General features: G+C 49.9%; 1 protein-coding gene across 1 annotated transcript in view; it reads left to right on the forward strand.

Annotated features, from left to right (window-relative positions):
- LOC143926700 (membrane-spanning 4-domains subfamily A member 4A-like) overlaps positions 1–17,890 on the forward strand; it is a 48,742-nt gene extending 30,852 nt beyond the window's left edge. Inside the window, exons 5-7 of the mRNA XM_077450710.1 lie at positions 322–480; positions 4,588–4,707; positions 16,054–17,890. Coding sequence (XP_077306836.1) covers positions 322–480; positions 4,588–4,707; positions 16,054–16,155 — 381 coding nt within the window. The 3' untranslated portion in view covers positions 16,156–17,890. The remainder of the gene's footprint in view (positions 1–321; positions 481–4,587; positions 4,708–16,053) is intronic.
- The last annotated feature ends 386 nt before the right edge of the window (positions 17,891–18,276 follow it).

The raw sequence follows: 18,276 nt of genomic DNA on the forward strand, positions 1-18,276 counted from the left end.
TAGAGTTATAATGGTCCTGTGGGTTGGCCAGGGGGTGGATCGACCAACCATGCGTATGCTGCCATGGATAGGCACCAGGAAAGAAAATTATAGAAAGCTAAGTATTTAATTTTCCATAGTATAGTGAGGAATGTCTAGAACCTCGGTCAGGAGTTTATTGTCACCCACATAAGACGATTATCTCTCACTTCCTGTCCAGGTGACACATAAGTGACAGAACAGGAAGTGGAAGGAAATCTCCTCTCTGTGGAGGGGCGGGGCATTCGGAATTTGAATTGTTGTCTATGAGCCAGTGATGGATTTTCTGTGATATCTTTACAGGTGAAGTCCAGTCTGGTGATGAACACGATCACTGCAATCTTTGCCGGTGTCTCCATTATACTCTTTGCCATCAATTTTATTTCTGTTGGTTCCGTATACCAAATGTTCTGTCTTTACAACGTACAGGAGAAGACATGTGAAGGCCGCTTTGACTCCAGTGTAAGATCTGAAACCTTTTATACTGGGGGGGGGGGGGGTAATTAAGGGGATCTCTGACTCCAGGATCACTGGGGGGGGGGGACATGGTATTAAAATACACCCCCTCCCTCAGTCCAGACCTCCCCCTCTCCACTAAGTATAAACCCCTGCATCCCTCAGTATAGCCCCCCATCCCTCAGTTCAGACTCCCCTCCACTAAGTATAGACCCCCCTCCCTCAGTACAGACCCCTTTCCTCAGTCCTGACCCCCCTCTCCACTAACTATAGACCCCCTCCCTCAGTACAGACCCCTCTCCACTAACTATAGACCCCCATTCCTCAGTATAGACCCCACTCTCCACTAAGTATAGACCCCCGTTCCTCAGTATAGACCCCACTCTCCAGTAAGTATAGACCCCCTTTCCTCAGTATAGACCCCACTCTCCACTAAGTATAGACCCCCGTTCCTCAGTATAGACCCCACTCTCCACTAAGTATAGACCCCCATTCCTCAGTATAGACCCCACTCTCCACTAAGTACAGACCCCTCTCCACTAAGTATAGACCCCCATTCCTCAGTATAGACCCCACTCTCCACTAAGTATAGACCCCCGTTCCTCAGTATAGACCCCACTCTCCAGTAAGTATAGACCCCCTTTCCTCAGTATAGACCCCACTCTCCACTAAGTATAGACCCCCGTTCCTCAGTATAGACCCCACTCTCCACTAAGTATAGACCCCCATTCCTCAGTATAGACCCCTCTCCACTAAGTACAGACCCCTCTCCACTAAGTATAGACCCCCTTTCCTCAGTATAGACCCCACTCTCCACTAAGTATAGACCCCTGTCCCTCAGTATAGACCCCACTCTCCACTAAGTATAGACCCCCATTCCTCAGTATAGACCCCACTCTCCACTAAGTACAGACCCCTCTCCACTAAGTATAGACCCCCGTTCCTCAGTATAGACCCCACTCTCCACTAAGTATAGACCCCTGTCCCTCAGTATAGACCCCACTCTCCACTAAGTATAGACCCCCGTTCCTCAGTATAGACCCCACTCTCCACTAAGTACAGACCCCTCTCCACTAAGTATAGACCCCCGTTCCTCAGTATAGACCCCACTCTCCACTAAGTATAGACCCCTGTCCCTCAGTATAGACCCCACTCTACACTAAGTATAGACCCCCGTTCCTCAGTATAGACCCCACTCTCCACTAAGTATAGACCCCTCTCCACTAAGTATAGACCCCCGTTCCTCAGTATAGACACCACTCTCCACTAAGTACAGACCCCTCTCCACTAAGTATAGACCCCCGTTCCTCAGTATAGACCCCACTCTCCACTAAGTATAGACCCCTGTCCCTCAGTATAGACCCCACTCTCCACTAAGTATAGACCCCTCTCCACTAAGTATAGACCCCCGTTCCTCAGTATAGACACCACTCTCCACTAAGTACAGACCCCTCTCCACTAAGTATAGACCCCCGTTCCTCAGTATAGACCCCACTCTCCACTAAGTATAGACCCCTCTCCACTAAGTATAGACCCCCGTTCCTCAGTATAGACACCACTCTCCACTAAGTACAGACCCCTCTCCACTAAGTATAGACCCCCGTTCCTCAGTATAGACACCACTCTCCACTAAGTACAGACCCCCTTTCCTCAGTATAGACCCCACTCTCCACTAAGTACAGACCCCTCTCCACTAAGTATAGACCCCCGTTCCTCAGTATAGACCCCACTCTCCACTAAGTATAGACCCCTGTCCCTCAGTATAGACCCCACTCTCCACTAAGTATAGACCCCCGTTCCTCAGTATAGACCCCACTCTCCACTAAGTACAGACCCCTCTCCACTAAGTATAGACCCCCGTTCCTCAGTATAGACCCGACTCTCCACTAAGTATAGACCCCTGTCCCTCAGTATAGACCCCACTCTCCACTAAGTATAGACCCCTCTCCACTAAGTATAGACCCCCGTTCCTCAGTATAGACACCACTCTCCACTAACTACAGACCCCTCTCCACTAAGTATAGACCCCCGTTCCTCAGTATAGACCCCTCTTCACTAAGTATAGACCCCCGTTCCTCAGTATAGACCCCACTCTCCACTAAGTATAGACCCCTCTCCACTAAGTATAGACCCCCGTTCCTCAGTATAGACACCACTCTCCACTAAGTACAGACCCCCTCTCCACTAAGTATAGCCCCCTGTCCCTCAGTACAGACCCCCCTCCTCAGTCCAGATGCCCCCCCCCCCCTCTCCACTAATTATAGTCCCTCAGTCCAGACCCCCTCTCTACTAAGTATACACCACCTGTCCCTCAGTACAGACCCCCTCTCTACTAAGTATAGCGATTTGGGAGGTGAGGGGGGCTTATGCTCTTGTAGGAGGGTAGGATTTTTTTTTTTTTTTTTAACACTGCTATTCCTTTATGTTGGCTGTTAGAATTTACAAATGCAACAATTTAGAATTTGGATGAAATGTTTAGCGCTGGGGAATCGTTTTTTGAAAGATAAAAAGTGCATTTTATATACAACTATATAGATCAGAGCAACATGATGGGGAAAGAGGGACAGAGGGACATTGCTCCAAATCAGGGACAGTCCCTCGAAATCCGGGACAGTTGGGAGCTATGCAATCACTCGTGTGTTAGTGTTAGTTTCCCCCACACATAGCGTTATGATTTTAGGACAAAAAATTGAATTTTTGGTCTCCTCTGACCAGATCACTTTCTTCCACATGTTTGCTGCCCCCTCCCCCACATGGCTTCTCACAAACTACAAACAGGACTTCTTATGACTTTCTTTCTCCAATGTCTTTCTTCTTGTCACTCTTCCATAAAGGGCAGATTTGTGGAGAGCACCACGAATGCCGCGTACGCACGATCGGACATTCCGACAACTAAATCCATCGGGATTTTTTCAGCCGGATGTTGGCTCAAACTTGTCTTGATCGGAAATTCCGATCGTCAAAGAACGCGATGACGTACAACACGTACGAAGGGACTATAAAGAGGAAGTTCAATAGCCAATAGCTTCTGTCTCGTAATTTATTCTGAGCGTGCGTGGCACTTTGTGCGTCGGCATTGCCGACACACAATCGGAATTTACGCGATCGGATTTTGTTGTCAGAAAATTTTATATCCAGATCTCAAACTCTGTGTGTCGGAAATTCCGATGGGAAAAAAGTCAGACGGAGCCCACCCACGGTCGGAAATTTCCGACAACACGCTCCGATCGCACGTTTTCCGTCGGAAAGTCCGACCGTGTGTACGGGGGGGCATAATAGTTGTCCTGTGGACAGATTCTCCCCCCTGAGCTGTGGATCTCTGCAGCTCCTCCAGAGTTACCATGGACCTCTTGGCTACTTCTCTGATGAATGCTCTCCTTGCCCGGCCCGGTCAGTTTAGGTGGACGGCCATGTCTTGGTAGGTTTGCAGTTGTGCCCATACTCTTTCCGTTTTCAGATGATGGCTTGAACAGAGCTCCGTGAGATGTTCAAAGCTTGGGAGATTTTTTTTTTTTTATAGCCTAACCCGGCTTTATACTTCTCCACAACTTTATCCCTGACCTGTCTGGTGTGTTCCTTGGCCTTCATGATGCTGTTTGTTCACTAAGGTTCTCTAACAAACCTCTGAGGGCTTCACAGAACAATTGTATTTATATTGAGATGAAATGACACACAGGTGGACTCTATTTACTCAATTAGGTGACTTCTGAAGGCAATTGGTTCCACTAGATTTTAGTTGGGGGGGTATCAGAGTAAAGGGGGCTGAATACAAATGCCCCCCCCCCCCCACACTTTTCACATATTTATTTGTAAATGAAAACCATTTATCATTTTCCTTCCACTTCACAATTATGTGACACTTTGTGTTGGTCTATCACATAAAATCCCAATAAAAGACATTTACCTTTTCGGTTGTAACATGACAAAACGTGGAAAACTTCAAGGGGTATGAATACTTTTTTAAGGCCCTGTATGACGAGTCCATGTATTATATGCAGGGTGGGGAGGGGACCTTGGCCCACTTTAATGGGGGGGTCTCATTGAAGTGATAGGGTCTTTGCACTCTTCCATGGTCACTAATCGGAGGTTCTCCTCCTGTTTTTCCTATTTTAGAATTTAATGACGGGGATTTTATCCATGCAGTTTTTCTTTGTTCTACTGATGTTCACTATTGCCATATCCTCCTCTGCGTTCGCATGCAGAACAGTTTGTAGAGCATCCTTCCAGGAAGTGGTAAGTGGGCTGTTGGTCCAACATCTGATGTCAGCCACGTCCAGGTCATATTGTTTGTTGGATGGATGGATGGATGGATGGATGGACGGGACTTAAAGTGTCTCTGAATGAGTTCTTGCTACTTCCTGTGTATTTGATTTAGAACTTACCCCCCCCCCCCCCCCCCCCCACAGGATCCGCCTGGTGATGGTGGGTTCTCTGTTCTGCCACGACTTTCTTACCTGCTCAGTCCCCACTGACTCACCTGGTCACAGGCTAAAAGCCGTTCACACCTGTGGGGCAATAGAGTTAGTTATCTCCCACTCTGGAAATAATACACAGGAATGTGGCCACAAGCAGCCGGGTGATAAATTCATTATACGTATTGTGGCAAATGCAATCAAACAAAGCATAGATCGACGAGCAGATAATTACGTGGAATTAAAGGCACTAAAATGGATGAACGGTCGCCAACTGGCAAAAAAACTATAGCAAAGTTAAACTGAACTATAACAGCTGCAACTAGAATATTTAGAACCAACTAAATCACAAGAATAATAAGGTCCATGTGTGCAAACTATGCATATAAGCCTAGCAGCAAGGGAGAGTATGCGTCCCTAGTGTATGGGGTACCCCTTGATGTTGATTGGAAAGTACCTGGTGCTTAATAGTTAACGTTGGGCGGCTTTTGGTGGGGCCCTTCTTTAGGTGGTGCACAGGAACTGTCCCTTTTTAAGAGTGTTGGCAGTGAATGTAGAAGAGCAGGTGAGTAAGAGCAGTCTCTAGGGTGTTAACTGTGTGTGGTGAGAGTTTAGCATGTGTCGTTCAGCTCACTATTACTGGCAGGCAAATAGTCTGGTTCATATGGCTCGGCGATCAACCGGCTAAAGTCAGGTCCCAGAGGCTTAGTCTCTCGGTCCGGATCCTCACACTGGGTGCAGTCATTCAGCTACAGTTCTGAAAATGCAGCTTCTCTCTCTCTCTATCTCTCACTCTTTCGCTCTCTCGCTCTCTCTCTCCCTCGTTCTCTCTCTCGCTCTCTCTCGCTCTCTCTCTCGCTCTCTCTCTATCTCTCGCTCTCCCTCTCTCTCTCGCTCTCCCTCTCTCTCTCCCGCTCTCTCTCTATCTCTCGCTCTCTATCTCTCGCTCTCTCTCTCGCTCCCGCTATCTCTCTCTCTCTCTCCCGCTCTCTCTCTCTCCCACTCTCTCTCTCTCCCGCTCTCTCTCTCTCTCCCGCTCTCTCTCTCTCTCCCGCTCTCTCTCTCACACTCTCTCTCTCGCGCTCTCTCTCTCCCGCTCTCTCTCTCTCTATCTCTCACTTTCTCTCTCTCTCTCTCTCTCTCTCTCTCCCGCTCTCTCTCTCTCTCCCGCTCTCTCTCTCACACTCTCTCTCTCGCGCTCTCTCTCTCCCGCTCTCTCTCTCTCTATCTCTCACTTTCTCTCTCTCTCTCTCTCTCGTGCTCTCTGTTGCGCTCTGTCTCTCTCTCTCTCTCTCTCTCTCTCTCTATCTCTCTCTCACTTTCTCTCTCTCACTTTCTCTCTCTCTCTCTCTCTCTCTCTCTCTCTCTATCTCTATCTCTCTCACTTTCTCTCTCTCTCTCTCTCGCGCTCTCTGTTGCGCTCTGTCTCTATCTCTCTCTCACTTTCTCTCTCTCTCTCTCTCTCACACTTTCTCTCTCTCTCACTCTCTCGCTCTCTATCTCTCACTTTCTCGCTCTCTGTCTCTATCTCTCTCTCTATCTCTCACTTTCTCTCTCTCTCTCTCTCTCTGTCGCGCTCTGTCTTTTTCTCTCACTTTCTCTCTCTCTCTCTCTGTCGCGCGCTCTCTCTCTCTCACTTTCTCTCTCTCTCTCTCTGTCGCGCTCTCTCTCTCACACTTTCTCTCTCTCTCTCTCACTTTCTTTCTCTCTCTCTCTCTCACTTTCTTTCTCTCTCTCTCTCACACTTTCTCTCTCACACTTTCTCTCTCTCTCTCTGTCGCTCTCTCTCTCTCTCACTTTCTTTCTCTCTCTCTCTCTGTCTCTCTCTCTCTCTCATTTTCTCTCTCTCTCTCTCTTGCTCTCTGTCGCGCTCTCTCTCTCTCTCTCTCTCTCTTTCTATCTCTCACTTTCTCTCTCTATCTCTTGCTCTCTGTCTCCTGTAGTCACTGGAAAACACTCGGGTGGGGAAGTAGTGTCACCAAACAGGAAACAAACCGACGAGCGCACTCAGTCCGATCCTATTCCCCCTCTCCGGTCCTCTTGGCCTACATACAACTCTCCCTGGTGCCCCTGTGTGTGTTATGGAGATATCAGGAAACTCTCATCTTCGGGAAGGGTCAGTGGAACATACAACCTCCGTCACAATCTAATTGTTGCTGTATATTGTGTGCCCCCACGAGGGAGATTTCCCATCACTTCCTGTCCAGGTGACGGGTGTCAGACACGGAAACAGAATCATCTCCTCTGTGGGATTCTGCAGCATTCACCACCTGAGAGTTCCAAACCTTTTACCGCATTTGGGCCGGAGTTGGGCTTTAGCCTCCATTCATTCATTCCATTCCATGCAACGTTGGACATGAAAGTTTCATGACAAGTCGTTCCCCATGTTTTTCAATGATAACCATTGATATATGTGTGACTAAGGCCCCCTTCACACGGGGCGGATCCGCTCAGCGGACTCCACTAGCCCAGCGGGAGATCGCCCCATGGAGCCGGCGGATGACAGGTCCGTCTCTGGTCAGTGAGCGGGGGAGGGACCTGTCAGAGCCCCCGCTGATTTTTATGGGGAGATTGGACGAATCAGATCCTATCCCCAATCCGCCAGCCGAATTGTGAACGTATCGCCATTAGTCTGTTTGGAGCGGAGCGGATGGCGGACGGGTGTCAGCGGACACATCTCCACTGACCTCCCCCTGCCCATAGGAGTCCATGGGTGGCCCGCTCGGATCCACCTGAAAAACGGGCAGGCAGATCCGAGCGGGCTTATCGTGTGAAAGGGGCATAAAAGTTGCAGTAACTTCGAAGGTAGTTGATGTAATACTTTGGTCGTACTTTTATGCAACTTGAAGGCCAAAGACTTCAAACGTTGCATGAAAGTCCTACCTCTCTATGTGCACGGCGGGGCCCCATTCTATCCCTGGGAGCGAGGTGACGGGTACTCTGGACGGGTGGAGAGGGCTCGGGGCTCAGCGTAGGGTCGCCACCTTTTCTTCAAGTCAAACCCGAACACTTTAGCGGCGCACAGCAATTATTATTATTTTTTTTTAAATATAAACTATACATATATTTTGCTATTAAATAGCATTTCTAATCATTTGAAGTCCACAGAGTTCTCCTTTTACATTTGAACTTGCAGAGTTCCCATCCACTGTAAGGGGGGATTCTGCAGACTCTGATGTAAGGGAGAACTCTGGGGACTCTAACATAACCCTGATCTAAGGGGGAACACTGAGAACTCTGATGTAAGGGGGAACACTGTGGCTTTGGTGTAAAGGAGAACTCTGATGTAAGGGGTGCTCTGAGAACCCTGTTTTACCTTAGTGTACTCACTCAGAGGCAGGAGAGAGAAGGTGGGAGACTTTAGTCACAGACAGGGATGGATGGTGAGCTCACTTACCCATTGGCAGTCAGCACCTTTCATCCAGATGTCTCTGAGGCTGCTGGACTTCAAATTTACAGCCCCCACTTTCCATTTCCAAGGCACATCCCTGGGGATTGGAGTGTGGACAGAGGGGTAGGGGCGGGAGGAAGAGGTGCAGACCGAGCCCTCGCTCCTCTCCCATCTCTACGTGTATTTGAGGGGGGGGGGGGGGTGTTGTTAATAATGGCTTTGGGCAGTGTGAAACAAATGCAGCAAGCAACCCTTCTGGGAAGCCATAGTTCAGTCTCAATAATGTGTCCGGGTTTCAGGCAGGCTGAAACCTGGACGCATGATGCCAAACCCGAACTGTCCGGGTGAATCCTGGGCAGATGGCAACCCTAGCTCAGCTGTGTCTCTCCTAAATGTCATGGCTGACAGACAAGGTGTGAAGTAACACGGGACAGCATGCTTCACAGAGACTACTGCACACAGTGTACAGCTTGTCTCTAAGTCAGTATACCACCATAGTGCCGCTTGCACACAGGGCTGGACTGGGACAAAAATGTGGCCCTGGACTTCATCCAGGGCACATAGCACATCGGGGCACATAAGGGTACAGCACATGGGGGCACATGGCACATTATGGGGCACATCAGGGCACATAAGGGTACAGCACATGGGGGCACATGGCACATTATGGGGCACATCAGGGCACATTATGGGGCACATTGTTTACTTGCCAGCATGCAGAGTAGCACAGGAAGCATCTGTGATAGGTTCTCTCTCATGTCACGCAGCGATGCTCCCCGACGGCCCCTCCTCTCTTCTTGTCCATCCCAGATGATGTCACAAGCAAATGGGGATGGACGAGAGGCGAGGAGGGGCCGTCGGGGATCTGCGTGACATGAGAGAGAACCTATCACAGAAGCTTCCTGCGCTGCTCTGCATGCTGGCTGTATCTGGATCTACCCGTCAGGTGCCAGCTGTCGGCGATTGGCGGGGTAGATTGCCGCGGACCTCCGATGCAATAGGCGGCCGCTGAAACCGGCCCACTGAGCCATCGGCCCAACGGGAAACTCCCAGTAGTCCCGATGGCCAGTCCATCCCTGCTTGCACATGAACACGGCCCTGCCTGGTCCTGGGCATTAATGAGCAGGCACATCACCAAGGATGCCTGACAGGGAGTAGGTAGGCCCGGCCTACAAGCTCTCATAAAGACATGGTGTGACCAGTTTGGAGTGGAGGAACTCCAGTGTCCTGTACAGAGCCCTGACCTCATCCCTACTGATCACCTTTGAGATGAATTGGAACACTGATGGTGAGCCAGGTCCTCCCATCCAATGTCGTTCCTGCTCTTGTTGGCTCATGATAAAAGAACTCTACTATTAATTGGAATAGGGTCATCCAACTCCAAACAGATAATATGGCTCAGTGTACCTGAACCCCCTTCAGATGATGGTGTTCAGGTGTCTCCAGTGAAGGGTGCTAGTATTCTTCCATCATACGAACACATTGTAGACAATTGTGCTCCTCCAATCTTGTGGTAAAAGCTTGGTGAAGACTCTTTTCTGTGCCCACCCCGTACATAAAGCCAGCTCCATAAAGACATGGGATGACCACTTTGGTGTAGATGAACTTTGAGTGTCCAGACCTGAACCCCTAATTTCCAAACATGAGCACAAATTCCCATAGACTTCTCAGTCTTGTGGAAAGTTTTACTGGAAGAGTGGAGGACCTGAAAAGACTTGAGAGTGGAGCATGGTATAACCACAAAGGGGGCAACTCCATAAAGACAGGGTGTGACCAGCTTCATGTGGAGGAACTCTACTGTCCCGCACAGAGCCCTGACCTCATCCCTGCTGATCACCTTTGGGTTGAATTGGAACACTGAGGGTGAGCCAGGTCCTCCCATCCAACATCAGTCCTGCTCTTGTTGGTTCATGATAAAATAACTCTACTATTAATTGGAATAGGGTCATCCAACTCCAAACAGATAATATGGCTCAGTGTACCTGAACCCCCTTCAGATGATGGTGTTCAGGTGTTTCCAGTGAAGGGTGCTAGTATTCCTCCATCATACGAACACATTGTAGACAATTGTGCTCGTCCAACCTTGTGGTAAAAGCTTGGTGAAGACTCTTTTCTGTGCCCCATAAAGACATGGGATGACCACTTTGGTGTAGATGAACTTTGAGTGTCCAGACCTGAACCCCTAATTTCCAAACATGAGCACAAATTCCCATAGACTTCTCAGTCTTGTGGAAAGTTTTACTGGAAGAGTAGAGGACCTGAAAAGACTTGAGAGTGGAGCATGGTATAACCACAAAGGGGGCAACTCCATAAAGACAAGGTGTGACCAGCTTCATGTGGAGGAACTCCACTGTCCCGCACAGAACCCTGACCTCATCCCCGCTGATCACCTTTGGGTTGAATTGGAACACCGAGGGTGAGCCAGGTCTTCCCATCCAACATCAGTCCTGCTCTTGGTGGCTCACGATTAAAGAAATGGGTTTATCCAACTCCAAACAGATAATATGACCCAGTGTACGGGAACCCCCTTCACATTATGGAGCTCAGGTGTCTCCAGTGAAGGGTGCTAGTAATCCTCCATACAAAGACATTGTAGACAATTGTGCTCTTCCAGCCTTGTGCTAACAGTTTGGTAAAGACCCTTTTCTGTTCCAGCATGACTGTGGCCCCCCATGTGTGCAAAGCCAGCTCCATAAAGACATGGGATGACCAGTTTGGCGTGGAGGAACTCGAGTGTCCCCACCTGAAACCTACTTAACCCCTGATTTCGAAACATGAGCACAAGTTCCCATAAACACACTCTTCAGTCTTGTAGAAAGTCTTTCTAGAGGAGTGGAGGAACTCAAGAGAGTGGAGGATGGTGTAACCACAAAGGGGGCAACTCCATAAAGACATGGTCTAACCAGTTTGGTGTGGAGGAACTCCAGTATCCTGCACAGTGCCCTGACCTCATCCCTACTGATCACCTTTGGAATGAATTGGAAGGCCGATGGTGAGCAAGGTCTTCTCATCCAACATCGGTAAACCACCTCACAAATGGGCACAAATTTCCATAGACACCACCCAACATCTTTTGAAAAGTCTTCCCAGAAGAGTGGAGGATGGTATAGTAATAAAGGGGGCAACTCCATATTAATGCCCTCATCCCTACTGATCACCTTTGGGATAGACTGAAATGCCAATGGTGAGCCAGGTCTTCTCATCCAACATCCGTACCTGACTTTACCCATTTCAATATCTTGTGAAAAGTCTCAGCCCTTGTACACACAGTCGGACATTCCGACAACAAAATCCGTCGGATTTTGTCCGACGGATTTTGTCCGAAACTTGTGTTGCATACACACGGTCGGACAAAGTTGTCGGAAAATCCGATCGTTCAGAACGTGGTGAAGTTATTTCGTTACGATGGGACTACGTTCAGGCTAGTAGCCAATAGCTTTGGTCTAGGAATTTGATCTGAGCATGCGTGGCACTTTGTCCGATCGGAATTCTCTACACACAATCGGACAAAGTCCGATCGGATCATGTTGTCGGAAATTTTTATAGCCCAGCTCTAAAACTTTGTCCGTCGGAAAAAGTCCGATGGAGCCCACACACGGTCGGATTATCCGACAACGCGGTCCGATCGGACATTGTCCATCGGAATGTCCGACCGTGTGTACAAGGGCTCAGAAGAGCGGAGACTGTTACATCCACAGAGGAGGATGGGGGCTCCGTGTGAAGACTGTAGTCACACCTGAGCGATATGAGGGGCACAGGGGTGGACTGACAACTCATGGGGCCCCCTGGCAATAGGAGATTATGGGGCCCCCCGGGCAATAGGAGATTATGGGGCCCCCAGGCAATCTGAGATTATGGGGCCACACAGTATACACACACACAGTATACACACATACACAGTATACAATCACACAGTATACACATACACAGTATACACATACACAGTATACAATCACACAGTATACACATACACAGTATACAATCACACAGTATACACATACACGTACACACAGCATACACAGACATGTTTCTATTGGCTGAGAAGGTACTGGAGAGGTGGGGCAGCTATAATCTTGGGATTTTTAGACCAAAAGGATGTCGGTAAGGGACATTTCAGAGAAATGAGGTCAGGCATGTACTGGCCATTGGGACTACCGGGAGTTTCCCGGTGGGCCGATGGCTCAGTGGGCCACTCTGATGTAAGGGGGCTGCTGATGGGACACTCTGATGTAAGGGGGCTGGTAATGGGACACTCTGATGTAAGGGGGCTGCTGATGGGACACTCTGATGTAAGGGGCTGCTGATGGGACACTCTGATGTAAGGGGGCTGGTGATGGGACACTCTGATGTAAGGGGGCTGGTGATGGGACACTCTGATGTAAGGGGGCTGCTGATGGGACACTCTGATGTAAGGGGGCTGCTGATGGGACACTCTGATGTAAGGAGGCTGCTGATGGGACACTCTGATGTAAGGGGGCTGCTGATGGGACACTCTGATGTAAGGGGGCTGGTAATGGGACACTCTGATGTAAGGGGGCTGGTAATGGGACACTCTGATGTAAGGGGGCTGGTAATGGGACACTCTGATGTAAGAGGGTGCTGATGGGCCACTCTGATGTAAGGGGGCTGGTAATGGGACACTCTGATGTAAGGGGGTGGTGATGGGACACTCTGATGTAAGGGGGCTGGTAATGGGACACTCTGATGTAAGGGGGTGGTGATGGGACACTCTGATGTAAGGGGGTGGTGATGGGACACTCTGATGTAAGGGGGCTGGTAATGGGACACTCTGTTGTAAGGGGGCTGCCGATGGGACACTCTGTTGTAAGGGGGCTGGTGATGGGACACTCTGATGTAAGGGGGCTGGTAATGGGACACTCTGTTGTAAGGGGGCTGGTGATGGGACACTCTGATGTAAGGGGGTGCTGATGGGACACTCTGATGTAAGGGGGTGCTGATGGGACACTCTGATGTAAGGGGGCTGGTAATGGGACACTCTGATGTAAGGGGGTGGGGATGGGACACTCTGATGTAAGGGGGCTGCTGATGGGACACTCTGATGTAAGGGGGCTGGTAATGGGACACTCTGATGTAAGGGGGCTGCCGATGGGACACTCTGTTGTAAGGGGGCTGGTGATGGGACACTCTGATGTAAGGGGGCTGGTAATGGGACACTCTGTTGTAAGGGGGCTGGTGATGGGACACTCTGATGTAAGGGGGTGCTGATGGGACACTGATGTAAGGGGGTGCTGATGGGACACTCTGATGTAAGGGGGCTGGTAATGGGACACTCTGATGTAAGGGGGTGGTGATGGGACACTCTGTTCTAAGTGGCTAGTGATGGGACACTCTGATGTAAGGGGGCTGGTGATGGGACACTCTGATGTAAGGGGGCTGGTAATGGGACACTCTGATGTAAGGGGGCTGGTAATGGGACACTCTGATGTAAGAGGGTGCTGATGGGCCACTCTGATGTAAGGGGGCTGGTAATGGGACACTCTGATGTAAGGGGGTGGTGATGGGACACTCTGATGTAAGGGGGCTGGTAATGGGACACTCTGATGTAAGGGGGTGGTGATGGGACACTCTGATGTAAGGGGGTGGTGATGGGACACTCTGATGTAAGGGGGCTGGTAATGGGACACTCTGTTGTAAGGGGGCTGCCGATGGGACACTCTGTTGTAAGGGGGCTGGTGATGGGACACTCTGATGTAAGGGGGCTGGTAATGGGACACTCTGTTGTAAGGGGGCTGGTGATGGGACACTCTGATGTAAGGGGGTGCTGATGGGACACTCTGATGTAAGGGGGTGCTGATGGGACACTCTGATGTAAGGGGGCTGGTAATGGGACACTCTGATGTAAGGGGGTGGTGATGGGACACTCTGATGTAAGGGGGCTGCTGATGGGACACTCTGATGTAAGGGGCTGCTGATGGGACACTCTGATGTAAGGGGGCTGCTGATGGGACACTCTGATGTAAGGGGGCTGCTGATGGGACACTCTGATATAAGGAGGCTGCTGATGGGACACTCTGATGTAAGGGGGCTGCTGATGGGACACTCTGATGTAAGGGGGCTGGTAATGGGACACTCTGATGTAAGGGGGCTGGTAATGGGACACTCTGATGTAAGGGGGCTGGTAATGGGACACTCTGATGTAAGAGGGTGCTGATGGGCCACTCTGATGTAAGGGGGCTGGTAATGGGACACTCTGATGTAAGGGGGTGGTGATGGGACACTCTGATGTAAGGGGGCTGGTAATGGGACACTCTGATGTAAGGGGGTGGTGATGGGACACTCTGATGTAAGGGGGTGGTGATGGGACACTCTGATGTAAGGGGGCTGGTAATGGGACACTCTGTTGTAAGGGGGCTGCCGATGGGACACTCTGTTGTAAGGGGGCTGGTGATGGGACACTCTGTTGTAAGGGGGCTGGTAATGGGACACTCTGTTGTAAGGGGGCTGGTGATGGGACACTCTGATGTAAGGGGGTGCTGATGGGACACTCTGATGTAAGGGGGTGCTGATGGGACACTCTGATGTAAGGGGGCTGGTAATGGGACACTCTGATGTAAGGGGGTGGTGATGGGACACTCTGATGTAAGGGGGCTGCTGATGGGACACTCTGATGTAAGGGGGCTGGTAATGGGACACTCTGATGTAAGGGGGCTGCTGATGGGACACTCTGATGTAAGGGGGCTGGTAATGGGACACTCTGATGTAAGGGGGTGGTGATGGGACACTCTGTTGTAAGGGGGCTGGTGATGGGACACTCTGATGTAAGGGGGTGCTGATGGGACACTGATGTAAGGGGGTGCTGATGGGACACTCTGATGTAAGGGGGTGGTGATGGGACACTCTGTTCTAAGGGGGCTAGTGATGGGACACTCTGATGTAAGGGGGCTGGTGATGGGACACTCTGATGTAAGGGGGCTGGTGATGGGACACTCTGATGTAAGGGGGCTGGTGATGGGACACTCTGATGTAAGGGGGCTGGTGATGGGACACTCTGTTCTAAGGGGGCTGGTAATGGGACACTCTGATGTAAGGGGGCTGGTGATGGGACACTCTGATGTAAGGGGGCTGGTGATGGGACACTCTGATGTAAGGGGTGCTGATGGGACACTCAAAATGTAAGTGGGCCGGTCTGGATGAAGTCCAGGGCCAAATTTCTGTCCCAGTCCAGCCCTGACTGAGGCTGGCAACCCTGATGGGGCCCCCTAGTGGCCCGGGGGCCCTTGGGCAGTGCCAGAGTGGCCCAATGGAGGGGCATGCCTGAATTCAACAACCATTATCCAAGTTCCCATTATATTCAGTGGTGCCCATTCACCTCTGTCAGGTTGGGTAAACCCCCCGATGCTGGATAAGATAGATAAGCTTCTTAATGTCACACGAATTTGGCCCCCCCATAGAGTTCAGTAGGAGCCCCTGAAAATGCGTTTTTTTTTTTGTGACGTTTCTTGCCCCTCCTCCTCCAGCTTTTCATTGGCTGAAACAAAAACACTCAAGCCTAAAAAAAATGCATGTAGAAATGCACAAAAAAAAAGTTACAAAATCATTAGAAAACGCCGAGGTGTGAATGGGGCTTCTGGTTTTGGAATGGGATGTTCTGTAGAGGTTCCGGTCTGATGAACTTTGGGTCATACAGTGTAAGGACCTCCTTCAGCATCGTCTTCACAGATAAACGCATTTGCTGATGTTTTGTATACTATTATCGGATTATTTTATACATGTTTATTTAAAGCCATTTACTATTAATAACTTTTTGTTTTTCAGACTGTAGTCGTCTACCAAACCGCACCGCCTACTACCGATCCAATGGACACCATGGCCTCCTCCTCAGTACCAGCACCCTCTGGTGGCATTTCTGGGATATAACAAGGGGTTAAACTGTAATCTCAGGAATGATGAAGCAAAGTGGAGAAGGAAATGTGGAAATTTGTTTACCAAAGAGAACCCGAGGACACGGACAGCATTTCAAATGACAGACATATACTTTGCACACAAGCAACGCCTTCATTGTTTCATATAACGTGGGGAAGGGTCAAAACCTCTATTAGGGTATTTTCTGCCACCTGCACCCCACTGCGGAGACCTCCCTTCACTTTCTGCCTTTAAGACATGACAGGAAATTACAAAAATACTTTACTAATGACTTAATTCCTATTTCCGAACGTGTCCCCATTGGAGGACTTTCCCTTACTTCCTTCTCTAGTGACAACTCATCATTTTTGGGATTTTCACATCACTTTCTGTCTTGATGACAATGGTCACCAGCAGGCTTTTCTCAGAGAATAGGTGCAGGAACTCCCCCCTTTTCTGAGTCACCCCTTTTCTCTGCCCCCCCTACCCACCTCCGATCGCCATTCCTCGGTTCCACCCCCTACCTACCTCCCGTTACTGCCCTTTTAGATAATACAGAACCGGGTATCATTTTGTGGCCGTAAGTAATTTGTATGGAATTTGTTAATGATAACAAGAAAAGCAGTAAAATAGATCCCCTGTAACAATAGAGCCCCCCTCCAGCAACATTAGATCCCCCCCCCAACAGCAATGGTACACCCGACCCCCCCTCCCCCAGCAGCAACAACATATCTCCGCCAGCGTCAATAGACTCTCCAGCAGCCAGCAACAATAGACCCCCTCCCTCAACAGTAGATCTCTCCTAGCAATAACTACCAACAGCAATATAAGACCCACCCTCAGCAACAATAGACCCCCCCCCCCTAAAAAAAAAAAAGATCCCCTAGCAGCCAGCATCAATAGAACCTGCAGAACACCCCAGTACCCCTTACCGTTACATGCAACCAGTGCTGGAGGCAGTGCGGGGACAAGGTCATCCAGAGCCCAGGGCAAACATGCCAAACTGCGCCCCCCGCCCCCAAGGTGTATGAGCATTATGTGTCATCAAAAATCCCCCCCCACAAAAAAAACTGAGCACTAATCTTTTTCACCCCCCCTAAGCATAAATTCCCCCTCCTCCCAGTGCAAATCTGTTCCCCTGCTGAAATCCCCCCTCCCAGCACAAATCTTACCCCCCCCCCTATTCCCCCAAATCGCCCCAATTCAAGTGCCCCCCTAAAAAAAATCCTCCTAACACAAATTCTCTACCCCTAAAATTGCCCCTCCCAATAACCCCACTGCAAATCCCACCTTCCAGCACAAAGCACCCCAATCATCCCTCCTAGCACAAATCTTCTTCCCCCCCCCCCCCATTCCTTCTCCCCCTAAATTTTAGCATACCCCCAAATTTCCCCTCCTAGAACAATACTCACTCCCTGCTGCCCCCCAAATCCCCCTTTCCAACACAAATCCCCTCCCCCAATTTCCTTGAGGTGCCCCCCTACCCCCCACCTCACATGATACCACAGTGCCCAGGGCAACTGTCCCTCATGCCCACCCCTTGTCCCGGCCCTGGCTGGAGGTGCCGAAACTGCGTCCCCCCCCCCCACTCCTGGAATGTTACCAGCTGATGTGCGCCAGAAGTTCAGTTGGACTTTGGGCATCGCTTTCTCCGCTATCCAATCCATATATTGTGTATAAAGCTCAACTCCAGCTATGAATGTATGTATTCATTTATAACAAACAATAAAAAAATTTTTTTTATATTTCAGCCAGTGTTAGCCTTTGTATTTGTTCTGATATCAGCCGTCTGTCAGGCCCTCGGGACTCATCCCCACAGGTACTCCGGCCATGTAAAGGAGAGGAGTGCTCATGTGGCTGGAGCTGCTTGTTAACCTAAGACAGGGGGTCTCCAAAACCTTCTAAACTAAGGGCCAGTTTACTGTCCTTCAAGCTTTAGGGGGGCCGGACTGTGGTCAGTGAGAGTAAAAAAATGTCCTGGCATCAGAGGGAGAAAACAATGCCCCGTGATTGATATTGGGGGGAGTAATATTGCCCTATCGTTGGTATCTGTGAGAGGAATAGTGCCCCATCATTGGGGTCAGTGGGAGGAATAGTGCCCCATCATTGGTATCAGTGGGAGGAATAGTGCCCCAT

Source organism: Lithobates pipiens, unplaced genomic scaffold (assembly GCF_037356315.1).
Source record: "Lithobates pipiens isolate NorthernLeopardFrog02 unplaced genomic scaffold, aLitPip1_a1.2 Scaffold_23, whole genome shotgun sequence".
Taxonomy (NCBI): Eukaryota; Metazoa; Chordata; class Amphibia; order Anura; family Ranidae; genus Lithobates; species Lithobates pipiens.